Raw genomic sequence first — 27813 nt, 5'->3', positions numbered from 1 at the left:
GTAAAATTATATAAAAAATACTAATATTGGTAACCAATTGTACATGTATTAAAAATAAATAAATAATGAACTCTTTAAAACGTGTTTTGTTTCCGACCCGATCCTGACTTGTCATAAATATGCGAAAGTGTATGTCGTAATATTATAAGTGCCGTACTGATGCTGCAGGGTACTGCATTCCTAAGCCGTTTCAAATAAAGATTTATTATAAACCTGTGAGGATGATACTGCCATTGTCGCAATTAAAATGCCATATGTCTACGTTGTCGCATTAATTTACAAATTGCGAAAAACCAAATTAAATTTAAAATCCATAATGTGGCTGGTAAGAAAATGATGACAATTTCATTGTGAAAATATGTTTTAACCCCCGACCCAAAAAGACGGGTGTTATAAGTTTGACGTGTGTATCTGTCTGTGGCATCGTTTGAACCGATTTTAATTTAGTTTTTTGAAAGGTGGCTTGATCGAGAGTGTTCTTAACTATAATCCAAGAAAATCGGTTCAGCCGTTTAATAGTTATCAGGTCTTTTCTAGTTACTGTAACCTTCACTTGTCGGGGGTGTTATAAATTTTTAATTTACACTTGTTAAAGGATAAAAAATGAAACACCAATAAATATTGCATGATTTTTTTCAGTTCATTATTAAAATACATTGATATTTGATATACATTTAATAAAATGATATTATATACAGTGTAGTTACTAGATACCTTTCAACAATTTCAAATACATTTTAGCATAATAATATTCAGAAATTATATTTTTATTAATCAGATGTATAGGTAATGTCTGTACATTTAAAATTACATTATTATACCAATAAAAATTAAATTATATAAAAATAAGATTATTAAAAGGAAAATCATTAATATAATATAATTACTTAATCATAAATTATTTAATATAAAAGGTACGTAAAATAAATATAATGCAAATCTGTTGAGCACAGCTGCCGATTTTATCATGTAGCTAAGCATTTGTTGTGTGCATTTAAAAAAATCTGCATTTAATTAATAAATTAGCTAAGCACGAGAAATAATCCTGTCTTTTGATCAAGGAATTAGTAAAATTCTTTAGCCAGTGAAGCCCAATATGGTTTTGATAAAATAAATAATAGACAAAGATACGACCGACTAAGTCTGCGTCCTCAGTGAAGGCGCACCGCGGAGGCGGAATGGACGGCGCATCAAATGTTCGACAACAAGCCTGTCCGGAGTCAGTCAGTCAGTCAGTGTCAGTAGGCCGAAGTGCGAGCGGACGTGTCCTTCCCCGCGTGCACTAAGGACAAGTACGACGTGTAAATTCACTCCGCAATCCGCCATACGCGATGCGCTGTTACCCAGGACACACACTAATCGCCTGGTGTGAACGCGAATACTATCCACAATTTAGTGAAGTAATCTCTAGAGGAATGCGTGGATTTGACATAGTACTTTGAAAAAGGTGTATCAAAATATTTATGATGTTTTTAGATTTCCGTATTTTTTCATAAATTTAGGAAATTATTGAACATCACTTCTACAACTAAGGTCCATTTGCATGACCGGCGGTATCAGCCATATCATGACTAATATTCACTCCAAATAAGCGTAAAGCCTGTGCTAGGAGTAGGTACGACAACAGTGCAACGGGTGGGGTTTGAATCGTCGACCTTTTGGATTTCAGTCCGCTCCTTTAGCCATTGAGGTATTGAAGCTAAAGGTTAAAGTTACTTTAAGTTTACCGTTAAACTGCAGCCGCGAGTAATAAGCAAAGTCAGTACTGACTCCATGAATAAGGTATTAGATAAAATTTTGGTTCAAAGTTAGCAAACCCTTAAAGTTTAACGGTAAGCGTAACGTACGCTTTATCTACAATCATGAAACTGGACTTAACTGACGTAATGCAAGTCTGTATAATATTTAGGTAATCTTGCGTGCAGGCTCAAAAATTCCACCATAAGCATCGATTTAAATTTTATTCATTTCATTCAAATTAACAATAATTTAATAAACATGCTTATTATTTCGTATTATATCAACATAACAAGTTTACAATAAGATACTATGCTACGTGAAAAAAAAAGCGAATATAATACAAATTAAACAAAAAAAACATGACAAATTGATCGTATTCTTACAATTATGCATTAAAAGTCAAATTAATACGACATAGAATAAATAATTACATTCTTTACACCTGATTTCCTATTTAAACAATACAGTCTGTTTCAATAGAAACTGCCCAAAAATAAAAACGATATTTTATACACACATGCAGAGGAGGGACAGTCCTAGGGGTATTATTATGTCCGCCAAAAGGAATAACAAGTTATAACTGCATCGAATAACGCACACGAGGGGCTAAAAGTACCCCGTACGAAAAGTCCTCCGAATAGCCGGGGACATCGACAGACCAGACCGTACAAAACCGGAGGAGCCCTCGAAAAAATAGAACTAACGTTCCCTGGCGCGTCAAAGGACAGCGGATTATAGTCCGCGATCCGAAATAAAGATATGGAGCCAGTATTCTCTTTGGAAATGTCACCTCAAATCTTGTAACTTTACTAGTTCAGAGTTAAGAGTATCAGAATCGTCAATTTTAGTATACTAAATTATTTCAAACAGATGTACCATAGATTCTACAGTTACTACAAATACGTTTTGTTCAGTTTCTACTGAAACAGAAATAAAATAATAGTCAACATAGAAAACAATTAAAAATGTAGTACATACTTAGATTTAAAACAAGCCCTGAAATATTTTTTTTCTAAATAATATACAGTGGAGAGGAAAACAATTATTTATATACAATATATCTATCTCTAATTCATTAGCTTATTAATCGTATCGTATCGAGAAATCAGTGTAAATCGTGAATTCTGAGAAATTGATAACAATTTTAAAAAATCATTTTTTTCGTACTTTCCACAAAAATTGGTATACGAGAAGTTGTTTTGTAAATCTTTCTAAAATTGGTATAAATAAACAACATTAACATAATTCAAATATTCTCAAAGTCAAAGTGAAATCATTTATTCAAATTACCATACCATTGTGAATGTCAATTGTAAGATAATGATGTATGGTGATAATTATAATTACATAAACTTAAAACTAAAGCTACGACTGTTGTGTCTGGTTCTGACTATATATAGACTTTTATTTAAATACTTCGAATTCTGGAACATTTTTGCCTGATTTACCCACGCACATACAAACGGAAGAAACAATGCACTTTTATTTTTATCAGTCGCTTAAAAATAATACCTTTCCACTGTAAACGTGAATCTTTCTGACGTATTGGGCATAAGGTTCCTTTAGGGTGCGTTCCCATTGACATGGAACTGGGCGGAGTGGAGTGGAGAAGAGCAGACTAGAGCTGCACTGAGCAGAGTTCCGATCAGTTAAATTTGTCTACGCTACCCGGCGCACCGCACCGTCCCGCTACGTGCCCTCCGCTCGGCACCACAGCGGATTGGAGATTTCGAGCAGTGATTGGCCAATTCACGGTGCGCTCCGCTCCACTCCACCCAGCTCCGCATCAGTGAAAACGTACCTCAGAGGCGTGTACGCGCATTACATATAATCAAATTAATATAAATTAATAACGCGCATACGACGCGATTCTAATTAGAAAGCAGCCTTAGAGTATAAAGTAAGATCTTGTGTATTGGGCTTTTTTAGATGGTGCTACCTGATGCACTGACATAAAGCTGCCGCCACGTAGCTGTGCAGGCCAACTCGCACTGTGTAGCGAAGCCATTGTTCATTTATTCATTTAGTTGAATAACACAGAATTGGGATCCTCGTTGTCCATCTGCTTCACGTGCCTGAGGACATCCTTTTTCGTTATAACCCCAAGTAGCCGCCTGTTGACGAAAAGATAATTTTAAAACTTTATTCAACTGAGATTCGCAAAGCATCTAGATTCTGTGGCACATGTCAGAATTTGATTACATTTTTTTAGCATTGCTTTACTTAAATAGACCCCAAAAATAGATAGTGGTGAGCTTTGTGGTCGACCACGGTCCATGGGCGTCTGGTCAATGATGGTGATGGGCGCCACACGCAGGACGCGCGTGATGCGGTTCAGAGTGGGTACTCACCCGTTGTGAGTGACGAGCGTCTGGCGGAGGCCAAGCTTGCGGAACATGTCGACCACGGTCTCCATGGGCGTCTGGTCGGTGACGGTGATGGGCGCCATGTCCAAGATGCGGTTGAGCGGCAGCGCGGGCGGGCCGGGCGATGGTGCGGTGGGACCCGCGAACACCACCAGCGACTGCCCCGTGATGCCATCGAGCGTGCGCCGCGCGTTGGCTGCGGGTAAAACCACAAGTGTTATTAAAAATTTAACTTGGCTTAGTCGTGACATCACGTAACACATAACAGTTGGAACTCTAGGTGGATTTAGACCAAACAAGAGAATGCTCGCTCTGTACCCACGACAGAGACAGAGCAAGGATCAGCCTCTCTATTTATCCGAAGAGAATTCGAGATAGGCCAGGCAGAGCGAGCATTCGCTGCTTGTCCAAATCTACATTTAGAGGAAGCAGTCAAAATCTAATGAGTAGTTAGGCAGTTATGAGGGAACAGATCATGGTTCATCATGAGGGAACAGATGAATCATAAAATAGCCTATAATCTGTTATATAGCGACTTCCCTTAGTCAGGCAGATCATATCGCCAAGTTAATGTACGGATAAGGTACTATGATTCCTTAGAGACGACCATCGGTAGCTGTTGTACTGTTTCCATCAGCAGCACCTTCATGTCGAACACCGTCATATTCCCCCGCAGTTAGGTAACAAGAAGAGCAAGTACCTATCGCCAAGTTGAGGTCCCTCCGCAGCACGAAGCCGACGAGGTACTGCGACTCCTTGGACACGACCACCGGGTAGCCGTTATGCTCCGTCTCCTTCAGCAGTGTTTCCACGTCGTCCACTGTCATAGAGTCTTGCGTGATCACTGCCAACGTCTCGTTACGTCTGGAAAATTACATTTCTTTACTCTATTACATGGTTGCAAATATTTTCAAATAAAATAAAATAAATAAAAATAAATTACAAACACCAGTCTCAGTTTTTATCTAGTGCTTTGGTCTACAAAGTTTGGTATAAAATGTTCACTTAATTAAATAAATCACACTAATATAATAAAGGCGAAAGTATATATATGTGTGTGTGTATGTTTGTTACTCCTTCACGCAAAAACTACTTGACGGATTTGGCTGAAATTTGGAATGGAGATAGATAATATCCTGGATTAGCACATAGGCTACTTTTTATCCCAGAAAATCAAAGAGTTCCCACGGGATTTCGAAAAACCTAAATCCACGCGGGCAAAGTAGCAGGCACAGGCTAGTAAATGAAATAAATTTAAAGCATTTGTGTTTTAGGTGGATTTTAAGAAAATTTAAAAAACGCTACCAGTTACAAATTAAAAAGTAAAATAAAATTACAAATTATAAAGTTACAAATTATAAAGTAAAATTTTTAAAATTAAGTTAAAAACGCTACAGCAAATAATGATCTGCCACTCACTTGGGCTGCATGACGTCGGCCGCGAGCGAAGTGTGCTGGAACTCGTCCTTGCTGTCGAGGAAGGGGTAGCCGTTGAGCGCGATGTGCGCGTCGTAGATGCCCTGGCGGCCGAGCGCGTCGCCCACCCACTTGGACGCCATGGCGGCCGCCATCAGCGGCACGATGTAGCGCACGCCGCCCGTCAGCTCGAACATTATCACCACCAGCGACACTGTAACCATAGAACACAGTGAGGTGATGCCCTTATGTTTGTGGACGAGTTGGCTTTATGGTTGTAATACATGTACAGCGTGTACCCAGAAAGCTAGTCAAAGCGAAGACAGGTGATAGTATTGATGATTACCGATAAGAGTTCACAATATATTGCAAATAAAACATCTGACTGACGCTAGAGGTCAACGAACGTTGCATAAGTAGTCCATTCGGAGTGAATGCCGCGTCATAGGTGGGGCATTGACTCGAATTATGCATGCTATACATTGCGGGTTTGTAAAATACTGAATTACTAAAACTACAGAATAAGGCAATTTATTTATTACGGTTATTAGCATTGGATTGTGTTCAGGCAGTATAATAATAACGCTACGTTTTTACTAGCGCTCTGGTTAAACCCTGTATAATTAAAGTTGGAATATAATGTTGGGGACTGACCAGTCATCCTGGTGACACCGCCCAACACGGCGGCCGCGCCCACCATGGCGTAGAGGCCGGGCGTGATGCAGTCGTCGCCCGTTGAGCACTCGCCCGAGAAGATCCAGATGTTCTGGTAGTTGTACGCCAGCTGCTCCATGCCTAACGAATGAACACACCGAATCACACCAAACAATAAAGGACGTGAAACAAAAACAATAATAATAATTTTGCCACATGTGGTAGATGCTTTTGACGATTCAAAAGAATTTGTAAAAGTCTAATCGAATAAAAATATTTTGAATTTGAATTGCATTTTAATCTAAAGATTTAGAAGGAAACGATGATTGACTGACTGACCTATCAATGCACAGCTCCGAACTACTAGACGGATCGGGCATGCAGATAGTTATTTCCCATCTCATTGTAGACCTCTGCAGGTAACTGATAAAGGCTCAACACTCACCGATGCCCACGATGCGGCCGGCGATGGCACCGAGTGCCAGGCTGGGGATGAAGAGGCCACAGGGCACCTTGATGCCGAAGGTGAACACCGTCATCACCAGCTTAAGTACCAGCGCTAGGAACAAAAGTCCCATCGCATTGTACACCTCGGGCGTGGCCGCGGCGCGTTCTATCGCTGAGTTCACGTCCGTGAAGTTACGGTTGTAGCGACTGCAATGATATTTAAATCTTAAATGAGCGTACACAATCAGAGAACAAATATTTGCTTTAAAACACAAGGCCAGGCTTGAAGTCCATGCGAATATTCTGGCAGTGACACATACAGCAGAGTTAGTTCTTTAAACGAGCCACAATATCTATGGACAATAAAGCCAGCGAAAGCCCTACGAGAAGAGTTTCTTGGTGGAGTGACCTCCCAACGCAAAATAAAGAATCATTTCATTTCATTCGGTAGGAACAGCATTCCGAACCAGTGGTAGATTATTTTGACGATTCAAAAGCACTTGTAAAAGTTTAATTGAATAAAAATAATTTGAATTTGAATTTCATTTCAACCCTCAACGTGCGTTATATAATAATCTGATTTATAGTCCACATCAATGCCTGATTGCATCAATGACTGGGAGCTAGACGACTCACCACAGCGGGTCGGAGTTGGATATTCCGCACTGGTTGAACAGCAGGTATATGAGCTGGCTGGTGTTCATGCGCGTGTAGGGGTTGGGGTACGCGATGACGGCGGTGATCAGGGTCACCACGAGCACCTCGGTGACCGGGTACTGGCCCAATTTAGAGTATTTACGGTACCGACACCAGTAGATGTTTGCTTTGATGAAAATTGCCGCTATCACGCCCTGCCGACAAAAACACGAATTACTAAACAATACAAATATAACAATTCCGACCATCAAAAGGAAGTACAATAGTACTTAGAATAAATGATTTTGACTTTGACTTTATACCACAAAGCTGTGCCGCCAAGCGATTTAGCATTCCGGTACGATGCCGTGCCGTTGCCGTGTACGAGAGACGTTTATCAGACCAAACAAAAGAAGCGGACAACATACCTATCTGCGGTGCAATCCACGCGGCAAGAAACAGAGAGCAATGGAAGAACATCGTAGCAAAGATTGCATCAAAGGGGAGCCACGATCCTCAAAATTGAGGAAACGACGCAGGAAGAGACGATGCCATGTAGAAACCGAAGGGGAATAATAGAACCCGCCACACCCCTTCCACGTTAGACCATTTTACACTGCATCCTCACTTACCAGGTGATGTAATGGAATAAAAAAAATCTAGTAGTAATACTCACACCAATGATACCCAGTCCCACGAAGGGGATGAGCTCGAAGAATATCCAAGGTTTGTTGTATTCTACGAAGAACAGCACAGAGTGCTCGTTGCCGAAGGGGTTAATGGAGCGAAGGATGAAGGCGGCTATCAGGGCGCAGAAGAAGGAGCGCCACAGCGTCTTCAGTGGGAAGTAGTATGACACCTGTGAAAATTGAACTAAGACTACTAGTACTAGTGTACCTATGGAAGTACTATTTCAAATAAAAATCATGTTCTTTGAAGCTATCAAAATTTGTATGACACATCCTACTAGTAATATAAAGTTTGTGTGTATGTGTGGATTGATGGATGGATAGATGTTTGTTACTCTTTCACGCAAAAACTACAGGACGAATTTGGCTGAAATTATGAATAGAGATAAATTATACCCTGGATTAACACATAGGCTACTTTTTATCCCAGAAAATCAATGAGTTCCCACCGGATTTTTAAAAACCTATATCCACTGGAATGAAGTCGCGGGCATCAACTATTAATTTACATTAATTTAGAGTAATTATAAGGTATTTTAATTAATATTGACTTGATGTGATTATTCTATTTACTATAATTATTTGTTTGTTAATTTATTATAGTTAAATTATTTGACATGTGATACCATAAAAAAGTGTTATTTCTTGTACGACGGTACGATCGTATGCGAATCTGACTCGAACTTGACCAATTTTTTTTAGATGGTCAGTTAATGTTATCTTTTACGTCCGGTAATGGAGTGATAAAGACGGCACTATTTCGTACCTCCTCGAGACTGAAGAGTACGCCACCGATGGGGGCGCCGAACGCAACAGACACGCCGGCGGCCGCCGCGGCAGACAGGATCTCGCGCTTTTTCGCCTCGTTGCGCCCATACTTCGGGAACAGGTATGAGAGGATGTTTCCTGGCGTCAAACAAAATCAAGCTCAGAATGTTTTTTTTTAAAGTGAAACTTCTTTCGTACCATTGATTCACAACGGTACAAGAGTAATTAAATTGGAATTGTGTCACCTGTCGCTAGTTTAAAAATATTGTCTTGAAGAAAATAACCTGGAATCAAAACCTATAGAGTTCTTCCCATTGACTTAGGGTCATGAAATTTGATAAGTAGGTAAGTGTTATAGCACAAGAAAAAAATCTGAAAACCATGAATTTGTGGTTATATTACAAAAAAAAAATTCTCATGACCAAATAATTAGTTTACTTAATTCATATACAGATGGCGCTGTGTGTCATTAACTTGCAGTGTTGCACATTACCTAAATCTTGTACTCAGTTAAGTCAGGTTCAGAACTCTTCAAACCCTGGTTGACAAGCAACTTTGGAATGGCTTTGATTTTAGTTTTCAAGATTTATTCATGTTCTTACCTAGACAACTAGCTATATGAACCATGGGCCCCTCCTTGCCCAGGGACAATCCGGATGACACGGACAGTATGAGACCCACAACCTTGATGATGAGCGTCCATTTGCCCAGATAACCACGGATGATGAATCCGCTCAGAATGGTCTTGATCTCCGGGATACCTAAGACATGAGGAAAACATAATTATTGATAGTATTTAGTGCCCTTGATAAGTTTCTTTAGCAAGGTTCTTTATGATTAAAGAATATGGAGTTAAATCAAACAATAAATATAATTAGTACTTAAACTTTTCAAAAGGTAAAGTGGTTTCTGGACTCTTTCTGGATTTATTGAATGATTTAAGTATACATTAAGATCTTTTTCTACAAATTCTTATTATTAAGTTTATTTCACAATCTGACATCTTTTTCTTCTGCTTTGGGGACAGCTCAGTGTTGGTTGGTGTAGTGAGTGTATGTAACGTAAGCCGCGTCGCGGTCGAGAATGATCGCCATGCACAGTATAACAATGTGTGTGTATGCACTCACACAAACATAGGCAAACAGTCTTCGTGAAAGAGAACAACTATAGTAAGATGTGCGTACCAGATCCGCACGCGTAGGGCGCGAACATCCGCACAAGCGAGGCGGAGAGTGCGGCGAAGAGAAGCGCCCACACGATATAGAACAGGTAACTGATGATGTATGCGCCCGCGCCGTCGCGAGACTCGCCAAACAGCTGCGGCCACGTCATCCACTGAAGGACAAAACGTTCATTACGATTAGTATTAGGCCTAAGGGTGAAGGGTATTAGTTTGTTGGGTGTAAGGCACCTCTGTACATGAATAAGAACAAACAACTGTAGGGTGTATTTTGTGAGTTTACTTGTGAGCAGTTGCTGTGGTCGAAGGTGATCTCGTCATTGGACCAGCAGCACTGCTCGCGGTTGAACCAGAAGGCCTGCGGACAGATGCCGAACTTGAGGTCCGTCATCCACGACGCCCCGATGTCGATGACGCCGGCCACAACTCCCGTGCACACGCCCACTAGCAGCACGCACACCCATCCAGACCACGCGTCGTGGGCGCCCTGCCAAAACATCACATCATTAGAAAATAGAAACATTTTTTGTTGAAATTAACTTTTACAAGTGCTTTTCACTGCACACTAGTTCGGAAAGCCTAGCTTTTCCTACCAAGAAGAACCAGCAAGACACTCAATAGCTCTTTTCAAATGTTCAATCTACAATAATAATATGCTGTATTGTGCCTATAAGTAATTGCAGTCCAGGCACATTGCCAAATCCACACCTTTTGATCATTAACATTTTGTTCTATTGTATAATATGCTCTTTAGAAGCATATTTTTAAATCATTAAATTAAATTAATTAAGAACATTTTTTAAACTTGTGAAAAGGCAAATCTAAAATTTACTGAATAGGCATCTTCTAGGCAAGCAGGCTCTAAATAAGGCTGCATTATCATTTGCCAGCAGGTCTGATTGCAGCGCTCGTTGATAAATTAAAAAAAAAATATTATTGAATTTTATTATAAAATAAAATATTACAAATATTAGGAACAACTATGCTATATATGGTAAATTTAAAGAGAGATGGTTTAATACACCTATCATAAACAAAGAAATTTATGTTCAATCGATTTAGAATGGAACAACACTCCTAACATTTGTATAATATACATAGGTGACATTATCAATAAATTAGAAGGTATAAGGCCTTAAAGGCCTATAAGGCCGTAAAATAAATTTAAATAAAAAGAAGGTATAATAATAATCAATACCTTAATGAAATCCCATATTGAGTCCTGTCGTTTCTTGACGATGTACCTGTGGCGCATGCGATCCCGAGCAATATCGCGCTGCCAGTCGATCGTGTGGAAGTCATCATACTGGCCGATACCAGGGATGTCATCTGCATCACCTAACAAACAACTGTTGTGTTACACCATTGAATAAAAGCAGTGATAGCCACAGAATAACATGTCAGCCTCCTATTCAACAGGTCCGAGATTCCATTTCTTTGAAAATCTAGACTTTGAAAAGTTAGTTTAGAAGACTAAACTTGTTTGTTAACACTCGTCTTAAAGACTTACTAACTTTTTGGAGATATGTGCGTTTTAAGCAATCAAATATCACTAGCTTTAATGGTGAAGGAAACTTCGCGAGGAAACCTGCATGCTTGAGAGTTCTCCATAATATTTTTTAATAATCCGCACTTGATCAGCATAGCAGACGATGGATCTCTTATTTTGAGAGGAGACCTATTCTCAGGGCCGCAATGCATTGATTATTATTATTATACTCTTAATTTGTACCACCACAAGAAGGATTACAGTAAAAGAACAAAAATCCACACACAGAAGGAGGATGTAAGAGGACAGAAGAAGTTGTTGAATAAAATGTCATAGTATGGCTATTCCAAAATTATGATCCACAAAGCTGTCAAACCAAACATGACACTGGCCATCAAGTTATGAGCAAAGAATACTATACTAGACTTAAAAACGGTGGTTGGCGGACTTAAAAATCATGAAGTAGTTGACATTCACATTTTATCCGTAATTTTCATTTTAATGCTCCAATTTGAAGTTGGATATACAAAACACAATTATATATAGTAACATAGTTTTGTAGAGCAATGATACACTTTGAAATGGAATGGAAATACAATAGATGCAAGTTAGGTATTTGGAAAAACAAACAAAAAAAGACTCATGCAACAATCTATTAAGTAGATAAGTAAGGCAATACTTTATTGCAAAAGTGCTGAATCTGAAGTCACATGATCCTTTCAGTACCATTTTTAGAAAAGGTTCCTATTGTACTTGTAATTATTAAGAAACAGGTTATGTTTACAGTAATTTTAAGGTGATGAAACCAACAGTTTAAATTAAGTTACAACTGTAATTTATAAAATACAGCACGTACCTTGCATTCCGGAGAAAATAACAGCGTCCCCTGTAAACAAGTTTTTATTTTTAAATCACCTAAACACTATCACTTAGAGGCATTCATTACAGCATTAACTTCTAAGTTGCTTGATGTAAAGTACTTTTAATTCAAGCGTATTCATTCAGTCTTCGCGAAACACTAAATTAATCATATTTCTTTGTTAAAAAAGCGAACAACAAGAGATAATAATAAAATTAAAAACACAGCAACGTAACAAGTAGCTAGATGACAGATGTCAATTTGACAGTTGACACTACAGTGTTGCCATGCTTGAAAATTCCCAAAACTACCATTTTTTGCGGTGATGGGTAGAAAAATTCATGCCACTGCAAACTATAGATACTAAGAGAAATTAAATGATTTATTTTTTGTACAATCTAATCAATCTCAGTGTCGATCTCGAGTGATATTAAAACATCGATATGGAAAGAAATATCAATATTGACATACCAAGAGAATACATAAATAAACCACTACGTTTTTTGACATGTACTAACTCTGTTGTACACAATCTCTTAATTAAACTAAAATATCAGGTCTAGTGTTATCCTTTTCATATTGCTCCCTGAAGAAAGGATATGTAATTAGATTTAGACTTATTGTATGGAAGCAGGCATTACTTTGCGGAAGTCCATGATAAAAACTTACTTATAGATGCTACCTCTGATACAACACTGAACAACCCTATGGTCTAGCCCGCACAGCAATTTTGATTTTCCACGTACGAAAATTCACCTGCCCGTTCAAAATATTCGCGCGAATTTAATACTGCGTATCAAATCACAGGTTTTTTTCCGCGCGAATTTTAAACCGCCGTGCGGGCATCTCTATAAGATTCGCGCGATTTTTATTCACTGTGCGGGCTAGCTCTGTGTTGTTTACAACCTTTAGGTTTACAACCTGCATTGATAGGTCTTAATGTAGTACGTGTGTAGTACTTATAGTCTTCTGCAAAGAGCATTATGAAAGGGGTAGCAATTTTAGTTTGGATTAACGAAGCTGGAGGACCATGGTTGGTGGCGCGCTCTTGAAAATGCCGATGTCCAGCAGTGGCCGCATACAAGATGGATTAAATTGGATTAAATTAGAGATTGCGTACAACAGAACTAGACATTATCAGTTCAATTCCTGATCTGATCTAACTTTGCATGCTTTGGCCAGAATTATAGAATTAAAGAAAAAATGTACATTATACGAGTCTGGGTTAGTGATAATAAAATAAAATTATGATAAAAATTCATTATTTTTAGCTTAAAAACAATAATACTATATTGTATATGTTATGTATTATTATGTACTATATGTTACATATAGTAATGTATAGGTAGTAGGTAGGCTACATAATAATTTTTACGTAGAACCAAACACTTTTTTAAAATAGGTAAATTTATTTTAAACCTTATGACATTTTCAGAATTCTATAAGTGATAGCGATTCCCTCATTCCTAGAAATACTTAAAAGCGCAGCAATTATGCCGTAACAAGTGCCTTTTTAGGGTTCCGTACCCAAAGTGTATAAGCCTCCGCCTGTCCGTCCGTCCATCTGTCCATCCGTCTGTCTATCTGTCAGCGGACTTATATCTCATGAACCATAATATTTAGAGAGTTGAAATTTTCACAAAATGTGTATTCTATTGCAACTCTAACAATAAATAATAATAATTTATAATGGCCGCCATTAAAATTTAAAAATAGACCTGTTATTTCTTTTACAATGGTACGAAACCCTTCGTGTGTGAGACCGATTCGGACTTGACCGATAGCATAATTGCTGCACTACTTCTAACGAACTGGTGTAGTGATAGATAATAGAGTAGGTATACTGGCGCACCTTAATTAAGTAATAACCTACTTAATGAAAAGTTTAAGTTAAGTAGGTACTAACAAACAAAATATTTTATTTAGGTACTTCTAATAACGAAATGAGTCACTGTAGCTTTAAATAAAAGTTTAATTATTTCGTTTTAACAATTTGTAAAAGAACGCAATGAATGACGTCGTTAAAGAATAGAATAAAATATATACCTAAACTTTATATCGGTATCATGATCATACACGAAGAAGACTTTACCTACTTATAAAGAGTAATAGATAAAAAGTAAGAGTTTAGTATTTCATTGAAACGTCAGTTAGATCATAGTTAGATAGATTTACTTACTAACGGCCAAAATTAATGCTCAATCTATCTTTAACTTGTCGATAAGTTATTTAGCAACGCTGTTATTTGTCAAAAAGACTTTTGACGAATAACAACATTGCCAAGTAACTTATCGACAGATTACAGATTGATTTTAATTTAAAATAAAAATACATGGAGAATACATACGTTGGAAAAAATTCGTTACTTTAAATAAGTTGTAATCAGTATGTTTCACATGATAATGTGTTAATTTGTAACAGCGATAACTGAAATTTAATTGGGCACAATTATTTTTTTTACATACTTAATTTGGCTAATTCGCTTAATTTTAATGCACATTTTACCTACATAGCTGTGATCCATGAGGGGTTCTGTATCGTCGGTTTCAAGGACTGCCGCAGAATCCATTTTTAATCAACAATCCAAACATCTAACTACACCAAATCTTTGGTAATGACGAAACGCACGTAATTTTGAACAAAAATATTTTATATCTTATCTCAGATGTTAATACGAGTAGGTATTTAAGAGGATCATCTAGTTGTAAATTTTCATACAAAAAGCGATAATGTTTTTCGCCCCGTAAATGTAGTCTAATTTTCATAAATTTTGGAAATGTTGTAGTTATAATGAAGAACTATGCTCGCAAGTTTTAATTTTAAACAAATATTGCTTCTGTTAAAGATACTAGCGCCTAAATATCCATGTTTTTGACCTGAAAACTTTCTTGGGTATTTCTGTTTTTATTAATTTAACTACTCTAAAATACTAAAAAATAAAACGTACGAGCCTCGACTAAGGTGTACTGAATCCAATGAGACCAAAATTATCTAATTTTGTAAACTTCGAGGGGATGAAAACGTTATCACCCAAAACAATATGTACTTGCAACTCTATCGCACTGTACGGATTACGGAGACTGCCAATGAAAAGGTATCTTGTTTAGTTTCTGGTCTAGAATAATAAATAATAGAATAAATCAGACTAATAGGTACGTTTGTATGGAAAAGCACGGTTGTAGCATAACTTGAGAATTATTTTTAATCAGATTTTATTATACATATTCTTCGTTGATCGTATTTAATATAATTAGGTAAGTCAAGTTAAATATATTTTCATAATGGATGAGAAATTGTATGATAGCTACTTAGGCATGATTGCAGGCGTGAAATAAAGAAGTCTAGATTGTCTATTTCCTATTTCTTAGGTACTGCTATTAGTATATTATGTATGAGGCAATGAATGACTTTACAGTAGATGAATTCAAAAGTGCCGATAAAACCTAGGTTAAATTAATTTTTGTTCATACGCTGAAGCTAATTAATTATGCACATGTAATCTAACACTGAAAGCTAATGTACTCGTAGCTACATATATTACGCGACAGGGCGACATGGCAATCGGGGTCTGAGGCGAGGGGACGCCCCGCACACCCGCACGTCACCTGCGCTATCCTACACCAGGTTAGCGCGGGGCTGTTCGGGTGTGCGAGGCGCCTCTTGCCTCGTACCCCGATTGAAATGTCGACCTATCGCGAACTATTGGTGCTAAATCGGTTGTACACATTCTTTAAACTAAACTGGTGGGGCCAAGAATAATGTTATCCTTTTCTGAAGCGAACATTATGAAAAGGTTAGCACTATTCATCATCATCATTAGGTATCAACTGGCAGACATCCACTTTTAGACAGTTTTTTGTACTTCGGTACTACGGTACAGGACCGAGGCGTGTGGAACCGCCTGAATCCAGCGGCTCCCTCCGACTCGTTTGATGTCGTCTGTCCACCTATTGGAGAGTCTTCCAAAGCTTCATTTTCCTTTGCGAGGTCGCCATTCTACCACTAAGGGAGCCCAACGTCCATCGTTTTTTCGAACTAAGTATCTGTCTTGCCTATTCAATTTTAGGCACGTCATTTATTATTTATTGCACGTTTTACGACAGATTTCCTCATTTCTGATTTGATCACGTACAAAAACTCGAAGCATATCTCCCTCCTTCTATTTCAGAGCTACCAAAATGTAGTTTAGACATTGTGTACAACGTAATAAGCACCGTTATTAGATACCGGATAGGAAATGTGAACCACTAACGCATTCCCGATGGCCCTTACCGGCTGCAGAGTTGAAGTACTGAGCGATGTATGCTTAAACACAAAAATAATACTTGTTAAGCCCTTTGGATGTGTGTAAACAGAGAATAGTAGCGAGTTAGAGATTGAGTAATAATAAATGTGCAAAAGAAGAGAGATCGGACGATATTTGTAAAAATCAAGTCCACACGGACTAGGTCGCTAGCTAGTTTTGTTACAAAAGCATATTGTCGTAATTTAATAGGGTGTTGGAAGGATTGAAGAATGCAAAACAAATCTATTTCTGTTACAGTAGAACCAAGTCACAATTATAAGTACTATAATATGATCTAGAATCGCTAGAATTTTTGATATCGCGCGATCGTCTATTCATATCCGGCGGAGATTGATACGGATTTCCTATCTGAACTGTGCACTTTTATACTCTTACACGTAGAATGGTTAACGCCCACTGACTTTTTCGTCATTGTCATTTGTATGGCATTACATTATACATAACAGAGGGGTCTTTCTCCATATAGAGTGTATATGTCAGCGAAATGGCGTAAGCCGCCAGTTAGCTAACTCCCTTAGGGATATGGCAACGCCCAGGAGATGTTAAAACGACTACTCAGTTAGATTATTTTAAGAAAAAATCTAGTGATATTATAGAACACTGAGCATCTGAGAATATTAACCAATAGAAACTATTTATGTTCTGACCTAACCTGACTAAACTTTAGATTTTGGCGCCCTTCTTCCTCCAGAATTTTACGATTACATCGAATGTGGTTCAGAACGAAATCTGATTACCAAAATCTTATTTCAAAGGTGAACCGTACTTTTGACATGACAGTTGACCCATAGAGTTAAAATGGCGTGTGACAACTCATTTTTTACCCGACTAAGGCAAAGCCGAAAGGAAGGGTTATGATTTTAGCAGTCTATGTATGTATATATGTATATATATGTGTGTGTATGTTTGTATCCAGATTCTGTGTGTTCTACTGTAGCGCCTAAACTACTGGGCCGATTTTTTACCCATTATACATATCTTCCTTTGATTGTCAAACAACAAACAAAATGAAAAGTTATTTTGTTCGGACTATAATTTGCTATGCAGTCACTGCTTGAAGCGGTGGCTCATGTTTTAAGCTGCACGTGTATGGCTGCTCTATGGCTTCTCCATCATCTGCTCTACCACAGCCTAAAGAGATACTTAACACAGTTGGTTGATGGATAGATCAATGCTACGGGGTCAGTGTACCGACCGGCAAAAGTTGAAGAACAAACTTTAATTAGGTAAGTAGTGAAAACTACAATACTTGTAAAGACTTAAGCTCGAGTCATTTGTCAATGTTGGTGACACAAAATAGTAAACGCCCACCGAGATTTGGTATAGTCAGCTTACTTTGAAAATAGAAAACACTAAGTATTTGTTAATAAATACAATTTAATTTCTTTTTGTGATGTAACAAAAATTCTGTTTTCGGATTTATTCCTTTATTTGTGCTATAAGACCCACATACCTACTAAATTTCGTGATTCTAGGTCAACGGGATACGGAGTACCCTATAGGTTTTCTTGACAGACACGACAGACAACAAAGTAATCCTATAAGGGTTCCGATTTTCTTTTTGAGGTACGGAACCCTAAAAAATAGAGGTACTACAAACTCACAGTTAGCACTGGCGTTGCTGTTCCGGCCGCTGTGCTCGTACAGCTGGAAGGTGCCGTGGCTGGTGGGCGTGGTGTCCGCCGAGCGCTGCGGGCCCGGCGCGATGTCTACCATGTCATCCTCCGCCATGTGGCCGCCGCGTCCGTTGCTTGCGCTTGTACCCTGAAACAACCCAACGTGAATATTGTTGACCTCCCTGGCAAAGCGGGGAGCACTGTAGTCTTACAAGAGTCCCAGGATCGATCCCCGGCAGGGGCACTTTGGGATTTACATACATTTTCTAAATTCTGTCTGAAGACGGTGGCGGGGAGCGGGTGGATAAGGAAGGCGGAGAACCATGTTTGGAGAAGCGCTCTTGGAAAGCTCTATGTCCATCAGTGGAGACATACAGGCTGATCAGGCTGGTCTGGTCTGGTCTGGTGGGAGACTCCGGTAATGGCTAGTTACCACCCTACCGCCACCAAGCGATTTAGCGTTCCTTTACCTAATAAAAGCATACTCACATAGATGGACCTGCCGACATTTTTGGAAGGAAGAATGCAATATGCAAATTGGAAGCTACTTAGCAGGAAAACGGAGTATGTCGTAAGCAAGGACAAACTTCATAAGAAAAATGCATTCGCATGAATTGTGGTTGTCATAGTAGCCGATACAACTACTCACATTAATTCAAACATCACAGCGAATTCCTCCGATTCACACAGAACTGTATCCAAACACGCGCGTACTTGACGATTGTTAAAAATTAATGTCTTCACTATTTTACAGTCTATATTGTTAGTAGTAATCTAATTCCTGAGTGGGATGCACCGTACCGTAGTTACCGGGGGATAAATAGCGGAAGGGGAGGAAAAATCAATATCGCGATGTGTATTCTGCCACAGACTGAGTACCTAGTGAGTGCCGACCACGCAGCCGAAGGAATATTGTACGAATGAGTTAACAAGTTAAGTTTGTGATTTTGTTTCATTGTGTGGCTTAACTTTCTATATCTTCTAAACCGATTTAAACAATATTATTATTCCGTATATATTTCGCTCTCACGCCCGTGTACAAAATATATAAATAAATAACTTATAAAATTTAAAAACCCCCGACACAAAAACCTGTATAAAAAAACTAGAAAAGAGCTGATAACTTTCAAACGGCTTAACCGATTTTCTTCGATTATAGCTAAGAACACTCTCTATCAAGCCATCTTTCAAACAAAAAAAAAACTAAATTAAAATCGATTCATTCGTTTAGGAGCTACGATGCCACAGACAGATACACAGATACACACGTCAAACTTATAACACCCCTCTTTTTGGGTCGGGGGTTAAAAAGCCGAAAAGAAATATAATACACTTACAAACATAAAAATAAATAAACTTACATACACGTTACACAAATACATATTTGTACCGGGCGGACTACGCCCCGGCAGCGGAGATCAAATTATTATTATAGGCTTTATTAGTTAATTTAATTTTCCACAAGTAAAAAAATAAATAAAGTGAAATTCAGAAAACTAAACTTCGAGAAAATGAAACGAATGCAGAGTATCAGAAGTAGAATAATTGTAGGGTTTATTTGTTACATTGTCTACATCATTATATTAAATTATATATCATACAGACTCCAAGATTTCAATTTCAACAAATGGCACGACAAGTATATCACTACTAATCACTATAATCAAGGGATCGACATGATTTTTTGCATGGTTATACTTGAAGACCTGAGGAGTGACATAGGCTAGTAAGAATTTTGACGATTCAAATAAAAACCTTAAAAGTACTTAAAAATACTTAGAAGTACTTAAAAGTACTTGTAAAAGTTATTCTACTCGATTTGAGGGTTTTAACGTCCTAAGACGTTTGTGTTCATTGGTTGGCGAATGGTTAACTCCCACTGATGATTTTGTCTTTCTAATTTGTACGTTTACTTCCGTAAAGTAAAGGGTGCATGTATGTTTTCCTTCGCCATTATGGCAAATGATACTTAATTTCTTAAAATGTACATGATTCTGAAAAGTTAGAAGTATGTAACCGGAATCGAACCCCGGAGCCTCTTACTAGGATACCGATGTCCATCATAATTACTAGGCCATCACCACTTTTTTACATAACACAGTATTTTCCAAAAAAATCTTTGGGACAGAGACTATCTTAAATAGTTACTGGATTAATACATCAACTCAAACTTTGGTAGGATCAAAACATTTGACCGCTTTGCATTTCATCTGCATTTGACATCAACAATTATTCACAATCACAATCATTCACAATGATTGAAACACAATAGTTAGCTGTATTATTCAACTGGAAAATATAGGTGTATTCACTTGAACATGCAATGGAGTAGGTACCTATAATAATCCACGGATGTAGATAACCTCCACGAGAACACGTCACACATATCTGTGATAGCTTTTCAAACTCAAAGCATTTGGGTAACACTGTATAGTGTACACTTCTTGATTGTCTCTGTTGAATTTGTAATGTAATAATTACATGCATAACGTATAACCTAGTAGGTTCATGTGGTAGTAGTGGCTACCGTCCACACCAAAACGGGATCGCTTCTGATGCATCACATCAGATGCCACCAAAACAGGTTGCTTATTACTAGTATGAATGTTATTTTAATAAAAATATATATATAACCGGTTTCGATGCATAACGACACGACACGTCAGACAAATATAAATCTGTCTTTGGCTATTCATCTGTCTATTGCTGAGCTTATCTGAACAAAATCTGATATAAATGAATCTGAATAAGATGCAAATTTAGACATAGAGAATACTTTTATTCTGAGATCTATAAAGCAGATTTACTTATCTCAGACTATATTAAGAGTTAAAACGGGACAGCCATTTCAGTGACATGAAATCTCTTAATGCCTGATGGACCAAAATATATGCAGATGAAGTCACCTACATCAACTAGTACAAAATCTTGTAATATTCCTGTTCCTTACCTTTTTGTAGACCGATTGATATGTTGTACCCATTTTAGATACTGAAGATTTCAGAGGAAAGCGCTCCATTCTATTTTTCTGTAAAAAAGAAATAATCACACTAATATTATAAAGGCGAAAGTTTGTATGTGTGTGTGTGTTTGTGTGTGTGTGTGTGTATGTTTGTTACTCCTTCACGCAAAAACTACTGGACGGATTTGGCTGAAATTTAGAATGGAGATAGATAATATCCTGGATTAGCACATAGGCTACTTTTTATCCCGGAAAATCAAAGAGTTCCCACGGGATTTCGAAAAACCTAAATCCACGCGGGCGAAGTCGCGGGCATCGGCTAGTATGTTATATATATTAAAACTGAAAGGCGAGTCAGAGTTAGACCACTGAGAATATTTACTAACGGGACCTAGGAAAGAAACATAAATAATAGTAAATAATAATAGTAAGTAATAATAGTAATTGGTTAAGTTAATCTACCATCTCAAATAGTAAAGACCCTTCCCTTAGAAATCCCTTGCAAATGCAAGGGATTTCTAAGGGAAGGGAATTGCATTACTATAAATTTGTTTGTGAAGGTCTTTCGCTTACCTATATCTAAAAGAACCACTTGGCTCAGACCTTTATTGTTCCAGTAATCCATACTAATCTTAATAATATAACTTAAAAATATTTATTGTACCTATGAATTTTTTTTTTATTAATTGATAAAATTTGGCCATTTTACTTTAACGCTAAAGTGTATCAACTCTCAAATATTTTCAACGTTGGTGAGAACTCAAATCTCATACTAAACATACTGGTCTGAGAAGCCTTCAAAAAAATAGCTGGGTATTCTTATTTATCACCATTTCACAATAATTTCAGGTTATTATAATTTAGTAGATTGTAAAATAAGCAAGCATCTGAGGCTCCCATATATAATTATTAATTTATTATTAGACACCATTTTCATGGCTAGGGAAGTACTCATCACAGAAGAATCAAGAACTCATGTAAACTAATATGTTAATTATTTTTGATGTCACAGTTTTATCATGTGAAAAAATTTAGACTTTGTTTCTATGATTCTTGCCACGAATATATGGAGTGAAAGTTGTCTAAGATTAGAGAACGGGGGGCGTTTCAAATTTTCCGTTTTTATAGTGACCACAGCTGATTGAATGTGACCTTAGGAAAGTTGCTGTCAAGTATCTATTCGTTCAGAATATAAATTACGAAACTAGGCTGGAAAGTATCCGTGTCATACTATGTGGCTCTGCAGTGTCTGTGAACATTATAATTACCCAAAATAGGATGGAACCTTGATGCACTAACCTAGTTATTTGTAGACATTTTAGATACCAGCTGCACCAGGGAACTGAGCGGAAATATTACGACGTAAATTATTATTTACAGAAGAATAATCAAACAAGTTTTGAATAACTTTTCTTCGTCTTCTCTTGATTTCCCTTCAAAATATTTAAATCTTTTGCATAAAAACAAATTATTTAGGTAAACTAAATCATTTGTTTCGTAAATGAAAGTAATCTTCTGTGATGAATTGTGACTGTCATACTGTCATTTGCTGTCATTGTCATTTGAGTCATTTGACATTTCTTGTAGTGTGACCATCGCAAAATTAGAAAATCTACCGTGATCAGTGTTGACAACCTCTTTTCAAGAAATACAATAAACCAAAACTTTCCAGTGAAATCACAATATGGGCTACCTTTCCTTGTCATAATTATAAGTGTGACAAGATAGCGACGGGACCACCAGTGCTGCTAGTCAATAAGCAAACGGTATTCTGAAAAACACGCTCGATTATGCAGTTTTAGATTTTAAGATATAAGTTTAAATAAAGTAAGCTAGTTGCCTTTTATTTGAAAGACAAAGAATCAAGTAAGTGATAAAAATAAATAAGTAAGTGCAATTTGTGCATGCTTATTTCTTTTGAATCTTCACTACCACATCATTATCAAAGAGCCATAAAAAATAAACAACACGCGAAAGTCATTTTGGTCCGCGGGATAAAAAAATGGACTACTCAATTTTTAAATCCCAGAGACCAAAATGACAGTTAGATATTAATTATGTCAAACATAAAAATAATGATACTAACTTCACAAAAAAAGTGTTGTCCTCATGGTTCCGGTTCAAATATTATATATCGTTAATAAAATAATTTTTCGTGCATAATGACTATTGACTGAAAAAACCTTACGAAATGTGTAATTATGCTGAATTTGAAAGTATTTTTTGTTAAAATATTTCATTCTGTTACTGAACGGATTCTGAACAAACTACTTTCAGGTTTTGCTTATACTAAAACTAATGTTGTATAGCAAGGTAGGTATGTGCGAATATTATAAGATTGTAAGGTGTTTTTGAATTATCATAAAAAAGATGTATATGAGGAAAAAAGAGTTCGCAGTTTGATGAAGTTATTTTAAACTCAGTTTATTTTGTCGTATAATGCGTATTCGTTGTCCTTTGTGAGACCGTTTTAAAACTATCGTTATTAAAAAAATTGCTAATAATACTTCCAAATCTACCAAATCCTTTTATTTTTACAGTAGTCAAATATACCCCAAATGGCAGAAATCTACCACAAATGGTCACACTTATTGATTTCATCTGTCAAAGTACATTTTTTTAGGAAGTTATTGCTCTGGATTCTAGCCTACGGCAGCAAGAGAGATAGACCTTTTTGGACTTAAATTATTAGAATAAATAAAAAGGTAAAAATATAAGAACAAATTCTATGACCAAAATCCACAGTCTACAATCCACGAACTATGGATAAGTGGTGAAAATTAAGATTGGATTATGGGTCAGTTATAGACTCTGTTTGAAAAATTGAAACACGTTTCTCTCTTTAAAAATTATATTTTATTTATTTAAGCGAAGTATTTACTATTTAATTAAATTACCCCATTATCTATAGTATAATTTTTGTCTCCTTGAGAGAAGCTCATACCTACAGGCCTTTATGTAGATATTTTAACTATATGTTTGCAATTAGAACATTGAATGATCGGAATCACAAAGTCTACGAAGGTATTTTGTATCGCTTCTTGTGCACAAAGTTTTCCTTGCAGGAAATCGTCCAAATTGCGGAAAAATGGGAACCGGTAGGAGATAGGTCTGGCCAGTGCGGAGGATGACGTACCTATGCTTTCTAACTGAAGGTCTTGTAATGTTAAAACAAAATATGGTTGAGCAGTCTGAGGTCCTGTGTTAAGTATCATGAAGCGATAATGACGAAGAGCGATCGACCGATCGATTTATCGGTCTCTGCTGTGTTTGGGCCAAGTCTTACTAATGTTTTTTCTTCCGTTTCAATGACCATAAAGTGGTTCAGGTTCACTGATATCCATACTAATATTATAAATGAGAAAGTGTGTCTGTCTGTCTGTCTATCTGTCTGTCTGTCTATCTGTCTGTCTGTCTGTCTGTCTGCTACGCTTTCACGGCTCAACCGCTGAACCGATTTTAATGAAATTTTGTACAGACTTAGGATACATTCCGGGGAAGGACATAGGCTACTTTTTATCCCGGAAAATCAAACAGTTCCCGCGGGATTCCTAAGTACTCATCCGCTTGATTGATTCGTATGAAATTTGGTACCGAGGTAGCTTGCATCCCTGTGATTGACATAGGCAACTTTTCATCCCGGAAAATCAAACAGTTCCCACGGGATCTTTAAAAACCTAAATCCACGCGGACGAAGTCGCGGGCATCCTCTAGTTAAAAATAATATCTTCTCGTTTTCTCTTCTTCCAAGTTTTCATCCCCGTTCTCGGTTGACTTCACTGTAACTCCCGAAAAGGTTTCCAACAAAATTTGCGATCTGTCTTCTAATTTTTGTTAATTCTTATTAACAAAAATATTAAAATATTCATAGCCAAGGTGGCTCTGAGAAGATAATAAAAATTATTGCTTTTCGGTAAAATTTTTCCGAAATGGCGACGCGTTATGACCAGTACGCATGAAATATGACAAACTGTATAAAGCTACCAAAGTAGAACTTTCCTTATTATGAACTTTTGTAATGAAAACCTCCTTTTATGTCTTCGTATGCAGATACGAAGTCTGCAGACTTTAATGCCAAGGTATAAAAACGCAGCGGTCTACGGCTTAGACGCAAGTCACAACATACACCACTAGGGCTGGGGCGCGGCGTCGTTCTTATTCACTACGTAAGCTAAGCTCTATTTATTACATAGAGTCGGTAGCGTACGGAAAGCTTAGATGCGCCTATGCGGCGCGCGTCCTCCTTGCTTTGTTTCCAGTCATGTGCAGTGTACCAATTTAAGTACCATACTGTCAAAGAAGTATTAACATAAAGTTGAGTTTAAGTTGTTTCCACAAAATCTCAGCTCTACCCACTCCGTCTGTTTGCGCTAGCTCTAAACAAGTAGGCAACGCCACCCAACACCACATTAAAGTAAAAAACGAACTCCCAAACTGTCTCTATCAGAAACTCTATCTAAATATAACATAGAGTAGATACCTAAGAGAAAATGGCTCTTTAATTAATGATCCGAGCACGCCGAGCAACTGGATCCACTTGGCACTTACCACTATCCGATTCCAGTTTGTCAAGAAGCCTTGCGGTGAGCGGCCGTGTAGTTGTACCGTGTGTTACTAGGGAAGCGACCGTGGTGAGTGGAACCCACAGAACCAGAAGCCGTATAATTTAGCTTATTGACACTTATTAGATAGCCACAGGAAATCGCCTTTGTACCCACTGGCTATCCGACGCGACGTGACGCGCGACTAAACACACCGATCCGTATCTGTAGATTAAGGGCGAGTTTTTGTGACTTCAAAATTTAATTTTTATATGAACCGGCTTTTTTAAAGTAGGTCTATATGTACTAATTCAAAAATTTATATTTTGATAGTTCCACTGTTTTATTTAAATCAAAATGAAACTTAATTTTGTTTTTATTCGTACCTACCACCTATATTTCTAGAAGGGTTAATCGTTCACGTAAAACAATACAGAAGTTAGATTATTAGGTAATTTTTAGTTGGTTTGGCTGATCGAATAAAATTACAGGATGTCGATCCATTACAATATTAATACAAGTAGGTACGTACACCGTGAAGTGAAGTGTGCGTAGATAGAGACCATGTAATAGAGACAGGCGGTTTTCCACCGTTACTAGCTATTAGCACTCTTGAAATTGACAAGTTTTTTGAATATTTGTAGAACTTATGATAAATAACTGTCAAATATTTTTTTTGTTTCTCAGTTGAATCGAAATGTCGAAGAAAAACGGATTGGAGGCGACCATGGTGCCTGGCAAGTCAGAGCCGACGGAATCCACGCCTCTGGTGCCTAGAGTTGTAAGTACATAATCCCTTACTGTTACTTTAACTACTGTAATTCAAGAGTCGTAAAATTTTCAATATGAAGAATACTTTTCTATATCTTTATTATGAAGTACTTACCTGGGTAATTTCTTTTTCCAAAAAGTTCATAAAATTGTATTTTATGTCGCGGCCAACTTGCTTTGTCGTTCGCGAAAGTTGAGGCACTACAGGGTAAAAATCTATCCTTCTCTTGCTAAAACTCTTTATGGCTCTTTATGAGACAAAATATAGGAATCTGCTTACGGCCAAAATTAAAGTCAATCTATCTGTAATCTGTCGATAAGTTACTTAGCAATGTTGTTATTCGTCAAAAGTCTTTTTGACAAATAACACCGTTGCTAAGTAACTTATCGACAAGTTAAAGATAGATTGTTCATTAGCCGTTAGCTAAGAGGTACCTACCTACTCGTGACACGATGGCAAATTGATTGCTTTTCGGGAGCTAAAAGCTGCGATCGCTTTTAGTCCGTAGGTAAACCGCAGATAACGGATTATTTTCGCAAAACTTTATTTCCCTATTTCTATTTATTTTATGACAAGGACTTAAGGTACTTAAATGCCACCTTACCTCGTAATAAAGTGATAATGCTGCCTAAGATGGGAACAGGTTTCTTTACGGTATCGTATTTTGTAACACGTATATCTACAGTAGGTACCGGAACGTTAAATCGCTTCGCCAGCTGGAAACTAGGCACGGTCGAAGCCTCCTGACAGGTCCATACTTAAATCACATTAGTATTTAAAGTTCCCAAATTGAACTGCCTAGAATCGAACCCAAACAAGGCCCATGTGCTCACACGGTTCTTAACACGGTGTTCAACCAAAATATGGTCACTGTGTAGGATGAGCGTGGAAATTACTCGATCTTGTTACGGAAACCGGTTTTAGTATCTGTGGTAATATGGACACAAAAATAGCTTAACCTCAACCACAGAATATAATTTAATAGTAAGTACCTACAACCTACCTACTACGCCTCAACTCATATTATTATAATTAAATAGGTAGGTGCCTTCGTGTTCTTGCGCAACATTTCCTCCAAGTGAGATAATAAAGCCGACAACTGCTTTATGTGAAACTAGGGTATATTCTAAGTAGTTCTAAGAAGATAAGCGAAAATGTTTCTAAAATCAAATACCCAAATTACTTTATTGAATGAGAACTTACCTACTTACTTTATGTCTATCTACTAGACGATGCCCGTGGCTTCAATCGTGTGAATACACCTATACCTGTGTGTTTTAAATTTCGTGGGAGCTCCTTGATTTTCTGGGATTATAGTTTATGTACTATTTCAGGGTGTAAGCTATGTCCATCCCAAATTTTAATTAAAACG

General features: G+C 37.4%; 2 protein-coding genes across 7 annotated transcripts in view; one reads left to right on the top strand and one right to left on the bottom strand.

Moving 5' to 3' along the window:
- Positions 1–617: 617 nt before the first annotated feature.
- LOC123880344 (H(+)/Cl(-) exchange transporter 5) lies at positions 618–22659 on the bottom strand. 3 transcript variants are annotated; one of them, XM_045928433.1, is made up of 18 exons: positions 22428–22659; positions 21117–21194; positions 18155–18314; positions 16517–16549; positions 12242–12271; positions 11095–11234; positions 10180–10383; positions 9901–10051; positions 9319–9477; positions 8715–8854; positions 7936–8118; positions 7260–7474; positions 6622–6830; positions 6177–6317; positions 5526–5736; positions 4807–4970; positions 4092–4302; positions 618–3854 (listed from the first exon to the last, which is right to left on the bottom strand). In XM_045928433.1, exons 2-18 carry the CDS (start codon positions 21183–21185, stop codon positions 3764–3766), a joined length of 2511 nt encoding a protein of 836 aa, XP_045784389.1. In that variant the 5' UTR covers positions 21186–21194; positions 22428–22659; the 3' UTR covers positions 618–3763. The 3 variants fall into 3 exon arrangements, with proteins under 3 accessions (XP_045784389.1, XP_045784390.1, XP_045784391.1); XM_045928434.1 differs by lacking the exon at positions 16517–16549; XM_045928435.1 differs by lacking the exons at positions 21117–21194; positions 22428–22659 and adding an exon at positions 18816–19057.
- Positions 22660–25643: 2984 nt separating this feature from the next.
- LOC123880360 (amino acid transporter AVT1D-like) overlaps positions 25644–27813 on the top strand; it is a 36490-nt gene continuing 34320 nt past the window's right edge. For 2 of the 4 annotated variants that reach the window (XM_045928462.1, XM_045928461.1), the window contains exons 1-2: positions 25644–25759; positions 26357–26450. In XM_045928462.1, coding sequence (XP_045784418.1) covers positions 26367–26450 — 84 coding nt within the window. In that variant the 5' untranslated portion in view covers positions 25644–25759; positions 26357–26366. Of the gene's footprint in view, positions 25760–25824; positions 25961–26174; positions 26194–26356; positions 26451–27813 lie in introns of those variants that run through there. The other 2 variants (XM_045928463.1, XM_045928464.1) reach the window with 2 other exon arrangements.

The sequence above is a fragment of the Maniola jurtina genome, chromosome Z, assembly GCF_905333055.1.
Source record: "Maniola jurtina chromosome Z, ilManJurt1.1, whole genome shotgun sequence".
Lineage (NCBI taxonomy): Eukaryota > Metazoa > Arthropoda > Insecta > Lepidoptera > Nymphalidae > Maniola > Maniola jurtina.
The sequence above is the reverse complement of the archived record's forward strand: the minus strand, read 5'-3'. Positions and strand labels throughout refer to the sequence as shown.